General features: G+C 41.4%; 2 protein-coding genes across 2 annotated transcripts in view; both read left to right on the top strand.

Moving 5' to 3' along the window:
* The first annotated feature begins 1,134 nt into the window (after nucleotides 1-1,134).
* Nucleotides 1,135-18,153, top strand: part of LOC111932769 (uncharacterized) — a 56,047-nt gene continuing 39,028 nt past the window's right edge. The window contains exons 1-4 of the mRNA XM_086841993.1: nucleotides 1,135-1,264; nucleotides 1,565-1,711; nucleotides 8,773-8,844; nucleotides 9,651-9,733. Coding sequence (XP_086698119.1) covers nucleotides 1,135-1,264; nucleotides 1,565-1,711; nucleotides 8,773-8,844; nucleotides 9,651-9,733 — 432 coding nt within the window. The remainder of the gene's footprint in view (nucleotides 1,265-1,564; nucleotides 1,712-8,772; nucleotides 8,845-9,650; nucleotides 9,734-18,153) is intronic.
* PTBP2 (polypyrimidine tract binding protein 2) overlaps nucleotides 1,612-18,153 on the top strand; it is a 132,680-nt gene continuing 116,138 nt past the window's right edge. Inside the window, exon 1 of the mRNA XM_086841897.1 lies at nucleotides 1,612-1,729. The gene's annotated coding sequence lies outside the window, so the exon portion shown is untranslated. The remainder of the gene's footprint in view (nucleotides 1,730-18,153) is intronic.

The following is an 18,153-nucleotide window of genomic DNA, read 5'->3' as shown; positions in this document are numbered from 1 at the left end:
TGAAGGTTTCAGCTCCCTTGGATTGCCATGAATCCCAAGCAATGATCCTGGTTTTGTCCTGACAGCACTCCCCATGTTTCCATTGGACTTCATGGACTGACAGTCAGAGAGACTTTTCCCCTGGCTCTGAGCTCCTCTCTCTGCTCGGGATGATGGGGGAAGGCTGCCCACATGGCACCACCTGGGAGATTTTATATTACTTTTTGTGCTGCTCTCTCAACAGGGCAAGCCCTTGGGGCAGATAAGGATGTATTAAGTGACTGAAAGACATGCAATTGTCTCCCAAAAGGTGTCACTTCAGTATTGCTGCAGATGAGAGGAAACTTTCTATTTCTGTCCTTAGTCTGAAATAATTTTCATTGGGATTGCTGAAGGTCCTTCTTTGCTGAATGGGACCTCTGTGTAATGCTAAAATAAATATTCTGTTTAATGTTCTGTTTCCCAATCCTTTGTCTTTCCTTCACCCAGGATAACTGCCAGCATGTTCATGAGTTTTTCATTTGAATGAAATTTTGCTCTAGCTGTGGGCAGAATATAGAAAAAAATCAATAGCTATTAAGATACCTGATACTGCAGGATATGGGATCCTACTGGTAGAAAAAGCAAGGACCATTTATTTATTCACATACCCGAGTGCCTTCATTCATAGTCTGACCTCACTGCCCAGGTCCTGCTCTTCCCCCAGGTTTTCAGTGGGGTTTTTTGTTGCCAAACGCTGAGCAGACAATGTTTTGCCCATCGCATTCTGCTGTGTTCCACGCTTTTTTCTTGTGAAAGTGCCTTCAGGTATCTTCCCAGGGCTCACATTTATTTGTTCAAGAACAAGTTAAGAAAGAAGAGTGACTGGAGGTTTTAAAACCCATTTTCTTTTTATCTAGCGTTCTGTTAAAGCTTTCCTCCTAAGCAGCTTACAATAATATAAACAACCTGCAGAAAAAAACTTCCTGTCAATCTACTGCTATAAATTCCTACAAGTCCAGGGGCGTCAGGAGCTGTATATTGCACCGAGAGCCTTTGGAGTGAGAGATAACTATCAGATAATTCACTCCTCTAGAAAACACTCCCCTATATTCAGAGTGAGGGGAGAGCAGGAAGGGGGAAGATGGGAGGAGGTGTGCCCGGAGCAGGGCAGGAATGGGCTCCGTGGTGTGTGGGGCGAGCACGGACACCAAGGGACACACGGGTGCGCCACCTGAGCAGGCTCTTGCCTCTGCCGGCGCCCCTGGCTGCTGCCTGACCGGGCTCCTTGGCTGTCCACCTTCACGTTGGCACAAAACATACATTTCTCTCTTCCAGTGTGTGTGGGTGCAGCCCCTGGGGCTGCTTTAGCACAGAGAGCAGCCATGGCTCTGCGCTGCTTTGGCTGTGGAGGGGCTCAGGAATAACGAGCAAAATCTAATTAAGAAGAGTGAAATACAGTAGGGTAAGTCAGCTGCATTGGAGTGTGAAATGGAGCCATTATAAAACAAAATACTGTACAGCAGCAACTCAGGAACTCCACAGGGCGCTGACAGACTTCCGTGGCACCAGAGCGGGCGGGCCGCGGTGAGAGCCGGGCCGTGAGGCCGCCCCGCTTGGCAGCGCCGCCCCGGCTCTGAGGGCAGCGGGAGCGGGCCCCACACGGCCTGCCCGGGGGCGACACACGCATGGGACGGGCGCCGCGAGAAGGCACCAGCGCAGCCCAGAGAGGAGAGAAAGGGAAAAAAGCTGGGTAGGGAAGGGTGAGCAGGTAGGGCCGGTGGGGAGCAAGGGTGGGCCTTTCCCTCCAGAAAATGAAAATCTGCCGCTGTTAGAGCACGGGTTTCCCTCGCAAACCGCTGGTAACGCTGTGAGAGCTGCTCTGCTCGCAGGCTGCCGCAAGGAGGGCGGGCCTGGGCCACCACCCTGCTCTTCAGCCGCTCCACATGTGTGCAAATTTGACTCTTTAGCGACAACTGTTTTTTGACAAAAGCTCCAAAACAACACCTCCCCCCCCCCCCCCCCCCCCCCCACTTTTTGAGTCGGAAATGTTCTGAGATCAACAAGTAAACAGTTAAAATAAAGAGGTTATATTTGTTCTTCATGATGCTAGAATTTATGAAATTAGCTCTATTATTTTATTGGAATTTTTTAAAAAATAAAAAAAATCATTTAATCTTGCTGGAAAAACATATTTGAAATAGGAAGGAATGGTTTCAATACCCTTAAAATATTTTTAGTTGTAATTGCTTGCAGTTGCTTCTCTTTAAAAGTTGGAGAAAGGGCATCTTGAATGCATTACAATAAGTTCAGCCAAAGTGAATCTGCTTTCAAGTATGCTAGTAAGGACATCCACAGTAATAGGATTAGTACAAAGAGAACTTGTCTTCATATTTAAAATCCTAAGGTTAATTTGTCTTGGTTCCACCCCTCCAAAAAAATTTGTAACAAATTTCTATTGCCAGTCATTACTTAATGATGTTTCACTGTTAAATGCTCACAAGAAATATCTAACACCTGCTGGGAAAAATTATCCGTAAAGGTTATCTCAGTAAGGCGTGGATGTAAAATGTCAAAGGACAACTTCATCTCTTTCTCCTTCTTCATCCCCCACCCTTACTACAGGCAGGAAAACCAGGGAAACGTTTGCAAAGCTGTCAGACAGGCAGAAGCCTGCTTCCCTCCAGCCTCTCTCCTCTCTCCAGAGAGCTTTGGGATGTACTTATTTAAGCTATCAAGGTGTCCGAAGGTAGAAAACTGAAGCCAGAGGAAATTAATAATTTACTAAAGCTTTGCTGGAGAACACCTGCCACTGTTACCCGTAGGACAACTGAGCAAAGAGGCCAAGAGGCACCTCCTGTCTGGAGGGGAGCAGCAGCCAGGGACCCTGCTGCCACAGGGGCACAGGAACACGGGGAGATTACCCCTGGCTTCAGGATAACAACCTGTTGGCTTCAGTCCCCTTTTCTTATGGTTTCAGCACTCTGCTGAATTCCCTTGGTCTGGAAAAAATGTGGCTGAACCTTCACTTTGTGACCCCAACAAACCCCAATGTATTTACTGCACTGACTTCTGTCTTAGTGGTGTCTTAGTGTCTTTGTGATCCAAAACCAAGGCACTGCAGACCAACTGAAAGATTCAGATTCAAATAGTGGTTTTTTTTTCTTTTTTTTCCTTCTTGCTACATTTAGATGTTTTGGGGTTTTTAGTGTTTGATAACTGCTAGTATTTGTGAATGCACCTATTAATGTACGTGGTAGACCTCTATGCAGGATATCAAAGCTGCTCACAGAAGAGTCTTTGCAGGATCAGTTTTATGTTATACCCCACATTTCTCCAAAGCAGCAAGGAAGAAAGTCTTTGTGCTTCTGAGATCAGCATCCATTCTCCAGAATAGTCTAGGTGTTTGTCATTAACCATCTGTGTCATTAATAATCTGTGGTCTGTTTGTAGGATGGAGAACCAGCAGCAGCAATTATGATCAAACCTAGCTGCAGTCTTGGCCTTGTGTGCTGCTTTTGGCTGGGATATAGAAAACCTTCATCTTACTTCCATGAAGCCAGCAGTCCAAAGCTGGACACATTCTGTACTGTGCAGTGCTCTTTTTGACCCGTGTCCCTCTTGCACCTTAGATAAGGAGCTGAAAGCTGAGTGTGCTCTTTGTCATTCCTACTCAGAGGCTTTGTGCAACTGTAGAGTTCCTTCACATGGTTGATCATTCTGGCACCTTGTTGTGAGTGCTAGCAACGGCTCACAACTGGCCATGCAGCTTTGCAGTGCAAACTGATTAAAACAGCAATATCCTGGAAACCAGAGAATCTGAGTGTCTGATGAAGGTCTGGGACTTGTGACTGCAGAGTCACTTTCCATTCATTAGAACATACAGCCCATGGTGAGAGACACACTGGTCAAGGTCAGAACTTCAACATTTTTGTCTTCTCTGTTCCTGGTGTTTCTCATATTGGTTTTACCTTTTCTGTTATTTGGGTTTCACATATTTGTTTACTTTTTCTCCTGTAGCCAATGAACAGAACAAGTGTCTGATTATCAGAGGTCTGATTCCATTCAGTGGGCAAGTGTTACAGTCAGTGCTCTCTGTTCCTCCTCTTGAGTATGCTGCGCTGTGTATAGATGGAACTGGGTAAAATACCTCTTGTGTATCCCCTGGAATCAGCCCAAGGTAGTTTTGCCAATGCAGTGTCTCTGAGTCAGTACCATCTTTCATATTTTGATGTTTCTGTGATGAGTTTTTTTTTTTGCTTACCCAGTATCTTGATAATGAGGTTTATTGACTGTCCAGATAGAAGCACCTTGCCACCTGTACCAAAGAATTTTCAAGAAAGTCTTTACAACCCCCCAGGAAACCTGTTCAGGTAAAGTTTGATGTGTGACACATGTATGCATGTTCCCATTCATTGTGGTTTTAGATAAGTGTGTTCATGATGGGTAACAAAAGCATAGAAATATCTTGGGAGTACGTCAGGACTGTTTCTGTTCCTTAAGCTTTGATAACATGCTGACATCCTTAGTGAGACTACAGAAAGGGTCAATATCCTTTGCTGTCTTTTCCAGTGACATGTTTTGGAATATTTCTCTTTCTGTTCACATGCCCTCTCTGTTCTCAGGTGAATACAGTTGTAGATCTCTCTTATGGACAGCTCTTCTCTGTTTTGTGCTGTGTCATAGAGATACAGATATCTGACAGCTGCAAAACATGTCTCAGACAATTCACTGAGTCCTGGTGGTGTGACAAGCAGAACCCTTAAAAATCCTCACTGCTTTTGTAACTGTGTAACAGGAAACTCCTGATGTTGGGTTCATAAAGAATGGCTTTGCAGGACTTTGAGAAAATCCTCACTGTGGTTTTGGAGGTTTTAAAAAAACACCTCTGCTATTATATCTGTAACAAAGTTTGCATCTCTTTTCAAGTTCATGAGCTTGACAACATAAATGCATACAAAACTTCATCAACTGGGATGATATAGTTTTTGTATATTTTTTTCTTAAACATTCATTTTCCCCTGCAGATATATCCTTGTCCCTTATGCCAGTCTCCCCTGCTTCTTTTTTTGCACTATGTGAAAGCATTGGCTCCAGCTGTTCTGTTGTTTGGAAAGACCTGAACACAGCTGGTGATTATAGAGAGAAATGTTGTTTAATGGGCACAAAAGGGACCTGATGGCTGCTGGCAGATTCCTGGTCAGTGGGCAGCACTGCTGCTACCCTGCTGGGACAGGCCAGGGTCCTTTCTGGGTGTGCCGCAGGGCACAGCCCTGACACAGTGGCATTGATGTCTGCTGCCACCCCTCAGCTCCAAGACACGAGCTCTTCCCAGCCTCAGTAAGTCCCTTCACTCTTCTAGTCCATGTGTTTCCCCAGGCTGCCTACAAACCTACCAAGAAAGGCAGCTTATTATTCTGGACCCTCTTCTTCAGCATGATTGTTGAGAAGGGAAAGTGAAGTGTAAGCACAGCCTTTCCTCTGCTGGGATCACAGTGAGCACTGTTGCTGTGGTTTCTGACTTGGCACACTGTTTCCCTTTCCTGGATTAATCCCAAAAATATTAAAAGGTTTCTAATAAGGCTGGTTGTGTTATCAGATATCTTTGTAATTACAGGAGCATGACCTGTGGCATGCACATCTGTATCCCTCCAAATGACTCTACTGCAAAGAAAGTTTCTCATTATGTTCTTAAGTAATGAATCTTTTGCAGCCACCCCCATATTGTTAATATTCATCAGGGAAGGCTAGACAGTCAATAGCAGAATCCACAGAAGGGTTGCATGTATGGTTGCAGAAGCAGAAGAGTTGTCTATTAGAGCTGGAGCACTCTCTGTGTCCCATAAATGTCTCCTGAATCTGTGCATCAAGGCCATCCCTGAAAGTTGGGGGTATTAGTAGCAGTTCTTGTGCACAAAATGAACTCAAGCATGGATTCTCTGTTGCTCACCCACAGCTTTCAGGTGTTCATTCCCTTTTTTGCCCTTGATCTGGATCCCCTGACTTGGGGAAGGGCTTGTGTGTGCATGTGGCTCACCAAGGAGCCAGCTTGCAGCATGGTCTCACAATACAAAAGCTCCTCTTTCTGAGTGTTTGCTGCAAGAATAGCTGAGATAATCAAGCCTTCAAAGCAAACGGAGGAAAAAAAAACAACCCTCAAACCAAACCTCAAAATTTTAGCCAGGACTATTTCCAAGTTCTGTCAGCAATGCTTAAGTGAGCTGGGATGTCTCTGGGAGCAGATGATGTCGGTGGAAAAATTTCACAAGAAAAAAAGGGAAAAGTATATACACAGCAGGCCTGTGAAACAGCAGTGCTAGAAGACAATTTTTAAAGGTCAGAATTATTATAGGACATTAATTAGCAGACTGATAATGCTCAAATTGCCTTAGCAAGTTTAGACACAGTGTAAGGCCACATGCTGCAAGGCTGCAGCCACCTGAAAAGAATTTGGACACTTTAACAGAAAATATGTCCTGCACAAAACAGAGCTAGAATAGCTTAATGACAAAACAATATGACTTCCCTAAAGTAATTAGGAGGTGGTACTGAGAGTAAATAAGCTTTTGCAGAACTTAGTGTTAGTGAACCAAATGAGAGCAAATAAACTGTGTTTGCAAAGTGGGGGAATTACAAAACAGATTGAATACATATACCAATTACAAACAATCCCCAACCATCAAAAGTCTTTGATGCATCAGTAAGGTTTTCATTTGGCCCCTAGAGAGCTCAGGTAGGTTACATAGATGTCAGACAGTAGTTTCCATGCATTTGCACTTCTAAGAGAAGTGAATAAAAAGTAAATCGGAAACATATTTATTTTTTTCTTGCTCTTAAATTCAAAGTAGATCATAGCTGGACATGTATTTCTTGCAATTCAAGAGTAATTTTACTACTTCTTTTTTGATAATATCATATTGGCTAAAGAAATATTTAGATATTTACTTAGGAGAGTTAGCTGTTTATCTGGTAATTTTGTGCATATTTTAACAAGATAGAAGCTATTGGAGGGGAGTAATAATCAATTTTAAAGTTTTCTCCCTTTTTATGGGTGGCTGAACTGCAGAATTAAAACTGAATTTTGAAGATGGTTATACTTAGGGAACTGACTTTGTTTATTGTAGAGAGAATATTTCTGAAACTAGGAGTAGCATTTGGCTTCCATCTCTAGCCTTTTAGCTTATAAAAGTGTACAATGCAGGGTAGGTGTGTGGATGTTTTGTAGTAACATATAAATATAAAGGCTATATAGGCTTTGTATATCATACATATATATGGAAGATATGTAGGTGTATTTTATATATATATATAATGTAATATATAAAATCTTAGTATTTGCCAAGAAATGGTTATAGTACTGCAACGTTATCTTAAATTACCTGTTAGAGGTAGTTGTGAAAACTATATCTAATTTGTCTTCTCAACTGCATGAAGAAAATTCTAGTTAATGTTTTACTGTGAGTTCTGTGATAGAGAATAAAAAGAGAAACATGTCTAATATTTTTCCATTATGAATTTCCACTGAATTGGCTCAACAGCCCAAGATAAAGTCAGCTGATGATTTTTTTCCTTCATTTTTGATGGGACACGTAGATTGAGGTTAGAACTCTCCAAAGATTATCCGCTGAGTGCCAGCTTTTAATGAATCCCATTTGTTTTCTTGATTAAGTCTGCTATTACCCCTGTTTAGTCTTGTCACGAGCCCATTAGCCAGAATTTTCATATCATGGTTTAGAAGAGAAATTAGCCTAGAAGAGTAGCAGTCATCATCAGTCAATTTTCAGTGTATTTAATATAGTTTACAATTTATGAATTCAGGAACCTGTAGCCTCATACATATCTATTAAAAAAAAAACAAAACCAACAATGGAAACAACTATTTGTGGTGAAATTCACAGGCCAATAAGGGCTGCAATCAAATACCAAGTTGTGCTCATAACATTGTATATCACTAGTGTGAACACAGCCCCAAGGGCTATTTGGTGAACCTGCATCTGACAGGCTATGTCAGGTCTATGATTTGTGCGACAGAAGCTTCTTTACCAAGAATCAACTCTCAAAAGGTTTGACCTCCTATTTTCAAAAGATAAGTATACAGGAAGCTTACTGAGCCTTGTGCTCAGTCACAAAGTACTCAAGATCTTTGGAAGTGCTTAAAAGCCATATGATGGGTACAGTGAAAAGCCTACATGGGTGTAGCAGGATTTTTGAAATTCTTGACTTTCTTGAAAATGTTGTGTGAATATCCCTTTAAGAATTTAAATAACTCCATCCCTTTTCAGACTCTCTAAATGAAAAGAGCAGCATAGGGTGAGGTGTACTTTATAAATGACATTTTGTAAATTTCAAGGGATGCCATTTCAGCCCCTCCTGGAAGTGTGAAAACTTGGACAGTAGAATTTGCAGAATAGCCACAGAAGTATTTCAGTGGTGAAAAGAGCCAGAATGAAGTGCAGCTGAATCATGGGGTTGTGCCCTGCCATTATTCTGTAATGGGAAGCATGACTTGCCCATGTGCATGGGAGCCAGCATTGCAAATATTTGGACATCATACCATTACTTAATATTACCCATTCAATGCCCTCTTTCTCTTTTCTTGTTTCCTTTGTGTCACTCTAAATGACTAGGCTAGCCTGCTGGCATTTCCCTTTTTCTTTCTGATTTTTCTGTTTTCTACCTCCTTTTCTGTAATTTCTGAAATGGAGTGGGATCTTGATGCATAGAGCTCCCACATCACTTTGTATTGGATGAACAGTGTGAGAAACATCCAGTAATCAAAGTGAAAACAACTCCAATCATATCACTGTTCCACAGGAACTCCTGAAGATGCTTGGAAGAATTTGTTGCATTTCTGGCCCCAGAGGCTGTTATGGAGAACACCAGATGGTAATCACAGCTTTTTTTTTTTTTTTTTTTTTTTTCTCTTTTTTTTTTAAGACCTATGGGAGTTACTGAAGGAAAATCTTTTCCCATATCCTTACCAGAGTTGGATCAAAACAGAAAGACCCATTCCAATACTAACCACATCTAAATTACTTAATTTCTTGTCTGGATGGCAGAGAAATACCTTTACAAAACTGGTAAATGACGATGAATACCTCTCCAAAAAATTGTCTCCTAAGAATAATTCAGATGCTGTAAGAGAAATGTACTCTCACAAAAAGCAGCTTTTCCAAACCCCTGTAGCTTCCCTGCACAATATTCTCTCTAGCTACAAGCCTCTCTTCCTTTAGTAAATGTATTATAACCCTTTCAGTCTCTTCAGCTTTACATACTCAACACCATGAATCTCTAACAAGGTTATGGGTGAGTAACAGTTTAAATTACTTCCAAATACAGCTGAAAAGCCTATTATAGATGCAACCTTGAACTTTAATTGTATAAAGACAGCTACTTCCTTAGCATTCACACTAGTGATAAGAATTTCTTGCTTGTAAGTCTGCCGGGACTTTCTGGCTGTGTTGGCAGCTATTTATTCTGCCTCTAGACTTTGAATAAAGAAATGCATATGGTTTAAACACTGTAACATCACAATATCTATTGAAATTTGTAGTGATGAAGGTTGTAACATATTTGAGTTGGAGAAGTCAGTCTGGTTAATTACGTTATTCTTCCTGCTATTTTACTGTGCTACACAAGAGGTTGCTGAAATCCAGCGTTTGTTTTCAGATATACATTCATACTTTTTACAGAAATGATTGTAAAGAGCCAGAGAACCTTTGAAATGATGTTGCTCAAAGATTCCCCAGCATTGTCACAAGCTAAGCAAATAAGGGTAAGCTCAAAGGATCCATGAAAGGTAAACAAGGAATCTCCTTAAGGCTGGTTTATAGTTGGTAATGGAAAAATCTGGAAGTTCTTTTGTGGTCTCATAAGTGTTTCTGTGGTCTCATAGTTTCAGAGCTTTTTGGTACTTCTGGTTGAAAAATTCACCACCAAAAGAAAACAAGACCCAAACAAAACCCACCCACCCCCCTTAAAGGCAGTGCATTGGGCTGGAACACCTATGGACTGAAAGCTCTCTTCACAGCAATGGTACCTCTCCCATGGCCATAGGCCTTGATGGGAGGGATTATTTCCAGAGCTGAAAGTTTGTACATCATACCTAAGGAATTTCCTTTAAACTTTACAATGAGGGTAACTGCAGCAGAGGTGTTAACATCTTGATGAAGATGGAAATGAAGTTGCTGCTCATGCAGTGCAAACAGCTTATGAACACATCTCAGACACTGGTATCAGCCAGGAGTCTGCTCAGGCTGGGAACAGCTGTGTAAAACACCAATTGGAGTTTTCTGGGGTTTTTTTTACCAACAATGATCTATGCTATTTCATGTTTATTAAGCATTGTTATAAAAACTTTGCCTTGAATATATTTGATCAAATAATTCACATCTTCTTTAGATTAAAATACATTTATCAAACTAATTCAATTTCATGATGTTGAGGATAATGGGGTATGAGTATAGCTCCCAGAGAGCTACAAGATGGAGAGCCCTGTAATCCTTCCACTGCCTGCAGTATTCCTTAAGCCCCCGAGACACAAAGCAATGCTCTGAGCCACTGATCCCTCTATGGGAGCACATTTGCTCTCCCTTAGTTGGAACGTTTAAAGACATTTTTAGCCTTTAGAGTTTGATACTAATTGTCCATTTTTAGCTAAGATATTCTAAGTCAGACTTACTAGAAAACAAAGAGTAGCACTTGGAAAAAGAAAATTTTGTGATCCCTAGGCAGAGACTTGAGATCTCTGTATTTGCTCTTCATTGAGAAAGTGAGACATGAATTTTAAAAATGAGACACATTTTGGAAGATTATTTTCTAATTTTATAATTCAGCTAATGAAATGCAGCTAAGTGAATAGAGCACATGGTATTAATTAACAGGAAGATGCATGTCCTCTTTAGGATACTTATCAACAGCATTGGTGAAGAGATGTCAGCAGGAGCACTGTGATGATAGCATTGGGATATTATTTAATGTTGCATGGGCTAATCCTGAATAGTATTGACTCATGCCAACTCCTAAATCAGCTCAGCCCCTTCCTCTTACCCAAAGCCTTCCCATCTAGAAAACAGATTCATTTCTAGGAAGAATGCAATGAGACAGTCTTCATGGTATGGGCTTTTGACTGATTAAACAGTCGTATGCCCAGTCCCTTTGTGGTGCCACAGAAGGAAGAAAAACTAGTAAAATAAATTAGAATTAATATACCACATTGAATAATAAACAGTGTAGCTTTCCTGCTATATAGTAAGCTACTAGAGACCTCTAAAAATGCAAAGAAACATTTTACTTCCTTAAATGTTTTTTCTTTTGAGTATTGAGCAATTGTGCATCTTAGAGGTAGTTAATTTTGTGAGCAGAATATTAATAATTTATGAATGTGTTAAAAGTATTGATCATACAAGGGTAGAGGCATTATGCTTGAGCTCCTTCTGTAATCCATTAAAAAGGAAGTAAATTGCTTCAGTTTCATATTAAAATACGAGGCTAGCAGACTGTAGTTTAAAACATATGTAAAGTTGTTTTCCTGTTAAAATGCAGTCATCCATCGTTGGTGTGGTGGTTATACACGAGGATTTGCTGGAACTCAGCCACAGACATTCAACCCAGAAGCTCTTTCTCCTTCCCCCAGTGCCCTTCCCATGCCCCCTCCAGCCCTGCCTGCCTGACTGGCCCATGAGCCCACTCCTTGCTCTGGGCACCTTCAGGGTCTGATCTCTGCAGCTGCAGCAGCTGGGCTCGATTTCACCTGTTTGTGGCCTATTTCTGGATTTGGGACACTACACTTGGAGGTCAACAGGAGTTATGTAAATTCTCCCGAAGAAATGGTGGGCAAATATCAACTGTGGAACCAGATCTATTGCTTGTTGATTTTGGTTTTTACCAGCCCTGATCATTTTCTCATGGTTGAGCACAAATTCCATAGACATTGTATTTATGCAAGGTGAGTACTTGCAGCAAAGTCCATAAGGCTTCTATGGATCCAGGAATCTCCCTGAATGTGACTCCATCACGGACTTAACGTGGCTTTGAATTCTTACCCTGTTTTATCATGGTTGCATGAATAAAGCTTTAATCCTCAGGCTCAGGATTGTAGGGTGTTTCTGACAGGAAGGAGCATAGGCATTGAAACCAGTAAGTGCAATCCCTCTCCTTCTATTCCTGTTCTAAGGTAGAAGAAAGAACAATATAAACCAGAGGAAATAAATAATTTGTGAATAATTTTATTAATCAAATTCCTTCTGGACCACCAATCTCATTATTTGTTTATCAGCCAGGCTTCTACTAAATCTATTCACAATTAAAAAAAAAATTACCAAGTGAACAGTATTGAACCAATCCTTAATTAGGGCAGCTTAGATGTCTTGTATAATTAACTGGACTTTGTTCATAATTATTTCCTGATAGTTGGAATTGTTTTTCACAAGTAGCAGAGCAATAGTAATGGTAACACCAAGAAATCTTTGATTTTTCAGAATAGAATAATGGCCAGGCTTATTGTGCTTAAGTTGCATAAGACCTATTTGTTCCCACTGATAGCTGAAAGTAATCACATCAATTTGTCTGGGCCACACAGGGAGGTTTTGCAAAATTGGTTCTTTTAATGTAGAAATAACTATGCATCCAAATCTTTGAAATGTGTCTTTTCTAATGTGTGTTTTATGATTGTTGGCCTGAGGTGACTCCTCAGACAACCACACGTGAGTTCTGATCCTTAACTAGAGAGATTAAAGCTGGTGCCCACTACGACCATGCTGGGTCCTGCTCAGTGAAATAAGTAACTAATCAGCCATGGCTGATACTACAGGGATTAAAAAGCTGCAACTCAACAAAGATCTTCCTGGGCCTCCTAACCAGCCATGCCACTCACTGCCACCAGCACTGCCACCGGCACTGCACTGCCATCAGCACTGCCACCGGCACTGTGCACCCAGCCACCGGCAGGCACAACACTCTGCATGGAGGGAACACGTGTTGGGCGGTGGCTCTAGAAACTTCTGAATTTAACAAGACTCACTCATGTAAGTGATTCTTTATGAGAAACTGGAAACAAAGTAAACAGTGTTTATTCACAGTTTATCACTACTCCTTTACTCCTTTCACCTTTTGAAGCTGGCTTAGGGCACAGTGTCAGAAAGCTGAAAGAATGCTGCAGGAGTGCCATACCTAGTCACTCTCATGTGTGAATACACCCATTCTGCCGTGAGGAAACTTCAGCAGACTCCAATCTATGGGCCCCTTGGAAAGAGGTGTTTGCTAGACCTCTGCCTCTGATTTCAAGAGAATGAATATCTGCTCTAATATGAGAAAATAGTAGTCATGTTACAACTCAGGGTTGTTTGGAATTCGTTATGAAGCCGCATGAAAGAGCATGTGGGTTAAACAGGTTCACTGCTAATTAATACCTTTACTCCTAATGAAGTAGCTCCTTGCTCCTGGGGTTAGGCAGAGTGTGAGAAGAAAAACAAGCAGGCAGTTGTCTGCAGGCTCTTCCAGGTCTGAAACAGCAAATGAGTATGTGTGAATTTTAGGGAGACAAGCATCAGCACAAGGTGTAACTCATTGCCACTCAACTTGTAACAGCCTTAAGGCAGCAGAGCTGAATGTGTATGATCAAAATAAGACTTTGTTTCTAAAACTCTAAAGTTCAGAAAATCAACAAAGGTTTTCTTTGTATAATTTTCTGTGAGATTTGCTTAAGGTGAGTAGTCTTCCCACGAGAGGTCTCAGATGGTGCTGTGTTGGCTGGAAAACGCAAAATGACTTACGAGAATTATTCATTTGCCCCTGTCCTCTCTTGCTGGCAAAGATTCCTCTGATCTGCTCATCTATAAGGAACCTGGTGAATTTGGGTCATTGCTTTCAGATCATCCTGTTGCCAGCAGTGTAGCCGAAGTCTGTGAGCAGTTGGACACTTTCAGGATGTTAAGAGGATGTGAGCAGTGTGACTGTTGGAGGGTGGAAAGCATGGTAGGCAGTGTTGCCCTGACAGCCATTCCTGTTTATGTCCTGTTCACGTCCTGTTCATGAATCAGCTGACCCATTGCCTATGCATTTTAACTAATGTCTAATTATTTTTTTCACTGTTGAATTCCTTGCAGCTCTCTTTAAAGTTTAGTAGGTAAGAAGATTAAAACATAAATGCCATTAAATATGCTTTAAATATCAGACCTATTGAAATACTTCCAGGTTCTGTATCCTCTTAAAAAATAATCCCTATTCAAAACAGAGAGGAAATGTCATCTGCATGAGTGTCTTCTGAGTTTAAGATTGGATTATACAGGGAATTATGTAAAACAGCTTTGGAAATCTAATAATTAAAAAAACTTTGGAATCTTTTATTTATGACATTTTAAACCCCTGTAACATTTGGGGAAGTTTTCTGTGTCGTACATGTGCTGTTAACCTCGCGTGTAAAATTTTCTTGCATAACTTTGTGTGAATTAATGGTCATAGAGTCTACATTCGGATTCCGTCAAGCTGGATGCACTGGGATTTGAAGGCAGTTACTGGATCTACATGAAGTTAAAGCTGGGGTATGGGCAGATCAGGATGTTGTTCTCAGCCACCTTGTGGGATGTCCTCTGTCTCCATAGGAGAGTCAGGAAGAAAATAACCAGAGGCTCATGTTAGCTGAATTACTTAGGAATGTCCTTCTCTATCATCCTGTACTGGAGCCCCACAACACCCCCAAAGAGAAGTCCTCAAAATTTCAGTACTTATTTATTAACAAGCACTGTTATCCCAGTGAGTCCCTCTGAAAAGGGCCAAATAAAGTCCCATTACAGCCATTCCAGTTTGCACATTTAAGTGTTGTAGCACAAAAGGCAAACAATCAGAACAAGGCTTCAAGCCCTGCAGGTTGTGTCCAACACAGAATGCCAAAGCATCTGTAGGGTGCTTTCCATGGGTCTGCTACCAGAGCTGGGAAATGAAGGGGCCCTTCCATCAGTGTGATGTGCCAGGGAACAGAGCTCATTTCTGGGAAGGGCAGACAAGATTTCTCTCCAAGGCTGGTAGATATTCTGCTTTGTGGGGCAGAGGGAAAAACCCTTACACCAGCTTGGCTTTTTTGCATCAATGAATACACAGCACAAGCTTTGGCAAAACATGACAAGACCTGGAGGAGAGTACTGTGATGGACCCTGGAGCCTGGGCATGGCCTTGCCATCTCTCTGTTTCCAGCACTTGCCAGACCTGGGCCACACCAACCATGATGGCTCTGTCTCTGTGGTCACCTCCCCAGGTGCTGGTGTGTGACTCCCCGTGCCTTTCCCCTCATGGCAGCTGCGCTGGGAGCCGTGTCCGCTTATGTGGAAGTGCTCCTGATAAATATTGATCAGAGAATTTAGCATCAATATGCAATGAATCTATGAGCTAGTGGGAAATGTTAAAGCAAACATATTTAGGACAGAGGCTTTCAAAACAGGCCAGGAAAATTCTTATTCCAGCAAGAGGTGGCATGCGCCTATTCTTTCTTCAGCTGGCTAAGCAACAGCGGGAGTGTTTCCTACTAAACAGCCTCATTAGCATAAGAATAACTACAGGGTAAATTTTCAAGCTCATTCCAAGTGAATTCAAAGGGAGGGGGGAAAATATTCTTTTAATATGCGCAACTCATGCAAACAATGATATGAAACTAATTCATTTCATCATATTATCACCATATCATATTAACTTAAAAGAAATAATAATGCAACATGGAAATGTTTGCATATTAGAGAGAACTCTCATTGTACCCTATTAGCACCATATCGTATTAGTATTAGTATTGCATTAGGCTATTATGCTACAGTGCTAAAATGATGAAATCCCACTGTGAAAACTGATATTGAATTCTTGTAATGTTTCGGAACCATTTTTAGCACTGAATATAAATAATTCATGGGAGCAGATCTAATGAATTGATGAAAACCCCCCATCCCTTGACATTGTGAGAGTATTTATGAATGTAAAGTCATGAACAGGATTTTTTTTTTTTAATGGAGATGGGCTGTGACTGAAATATCTGGCTTATCACTTGACCCAGTGTGCTTATGTCACACAGAGCATCAGATTGAGTAGCCACATTTCTCAGTTAACATGGCAAAGGTGGTGTCTAAGAAGTGTTCCAGGAGCAGGGGTGCACAGCTCACCTTTCCAAATGGGCTGTCTCAGGGAGCTCTCTGTGACGTACTGAGATACCTGAGCAACAAGACCCTGCCCAGCACAGGGCCACTGCACTAATGCCACTCTGGTCCACCTGCATTGGCTTCTTCTTGTTAAGATCTGAGATTAATAGTTAAATGCTAATGAGAAAATATATGTTTAACTTGCAGGCTTTTATGGAATTATCCTTTCACTTGCCCAGCATTTGGTGCTATGGTGTGATTGCAAGGTAGTTATTACCACAAGCAGTGCTGAACTTTGTTTTATGCAGATGTATTGCTGGCAAACCAGATCCCATGACTCTAGAAAAGTAGAGGGCTGTATGATGAACTAGTGAGAATTAACTCAGCCTTTAAGACCCCATGAGGAGCAGCTGAAACAGACAGCCTTGCCCATCCTTGTGCCTGGGAAAAGAGGGAGTGGCTGTGCTGGCACAGGAAGCAGGTGAACTGTGCTCTGAGTTAGTCACTGATTTATGGTCTAAATTACCATCACCTCGTTCTTTTCTTGCTGCTCTCTAGCATCTCTTGGCCTATGCTGCAGGTCTTTCCTCTCTCTCTGGCATCCTGCATTTGTGTCTGATTCCATGCAGCACTGATGACCCTCAACCAAACCGTGCTGCTGCATGACCGATAGGAGAAATTTTAGCAGGGGACCCCTTCACAAATCCATTAGTTTCCTTCTCACTGAGATGTGAATTCAGAATAGGAGATGCAGTGAAATCAAGGCTGAATTACTGTTTCCTTTGCTTTCCAAAAAGTATGTGAGTATGCTGGCATGCTGTACCCTGCCTGCCAGGCTCAGAGAGATGAGCCCTTCTGAGCCCATGTATGCCATGTCTTGAAAGTTTATTGTGCTCGTCAGACCTATCCTTTCTTCAGCAGTCTGGGATGCATCTGCTGTGTCTGCCATGGGAAACATCAATCAGGTGGGAAGAACGACTCTGGTTTCAGTGCAAGAGGCAGCGATGTGGGCGAAGTTTCTTTAAAGGTCATCAGGAGTCACACGCTCTCAGTACTTTCACCTAGTCTGGAGATTTCAAGGAAAAAAATACAGCAGCAAGCTAGGGGATGCTTTTGGTTTTGCAGGATACAAGGTCAGTGCATTATGACCTTGTTCAGAGCAGAGAAGGAGCTGATGGGGAGTAAAATCGCAGGAACAGCATTATGCAGAGCAAGAGTAGGCAAAGAAATCTGAACTGTATCCTGTAACCCTTGGCAGATGTGTTACGCACATGGCTGCTTGCTTCATGACTGGCTTGAGCAATGGATCCATTCAAGAGAAGTTTGATGGTAGGGTAGTGGGGGAGTGTTTGTTATCTCTCTGTTCATTTTTTTCTTCATGCACAGTTTTTGTTTTCTATCCTTTCCTCCAGAAAATACTGCTGTAATCACTGCAGAGATGAAGAGAGTTCTGCTTAACTCACATTTTTGTGTTCAAAACTGGAAAAATTACAAGTGCTTGAAGTTTATCCTGGCCAGTTCAGCTCCTGCTTTTCATCGGTGATATTAAATTACACATATGTTGCTAGTAAAAATAATTCCAGTTCTTCCTGTAGTCAGTATATAAAGTGTACAAATAACACGTTAGAGAGCTGCTTGTTTTTTGGGGTTTTTTCTGTGCTGTATTTTTCTGATAAGTTGAATACCAGACCTCACATTTATTTGTAAAGGAGGTAGAAGAGAATTTTCCTCTGAGAGCAGTAGAGACACTTCAGTATTCATTTAATTCATACTAAAAGCAATGGATTTTTTTTTGTGGATGAACCACAGTAGCAACACATTCCATCTCTACACTAGCAAATAAAAATGTGCTTATTACCAGAGTATTTTTTACAGATATATAGATATATAGATAGATAGGAAATGGACCCTAAGTTAACTAAACAGTCAGTATTTTTTTGCAGTGTTTCCAAAGTAGTATTTTAAATAGATTCAAGCAGATTGTTGTGGCTTACTGAATTTGTTTATATGGGTCAGTATGTCCTAATTTTTCATGTGGAAGCTCTTCTGCAGTTATAACCACGAATCATTTGACAATTCA

The sequence above is a fragment of the Cyanistes caeruleus genome, chromosome 9, assembly GCF_971803275.1.
Source record: "Cyanistes caeruleus chromosome 9, bCyaCae1.hap1.1, whole genome shotgun sequence".
Classification (NCBI taxonomy): Eukaryota; Metazoa; Chordata; class Aves; order Passeriformes; family Paridae; genus Cyanistes; species Cyanistes caeruleus.
Note: the sequence above shows the minus strand (reverse complement) of the source record. Positions and strands in the feature narration are given on the sequence as shown.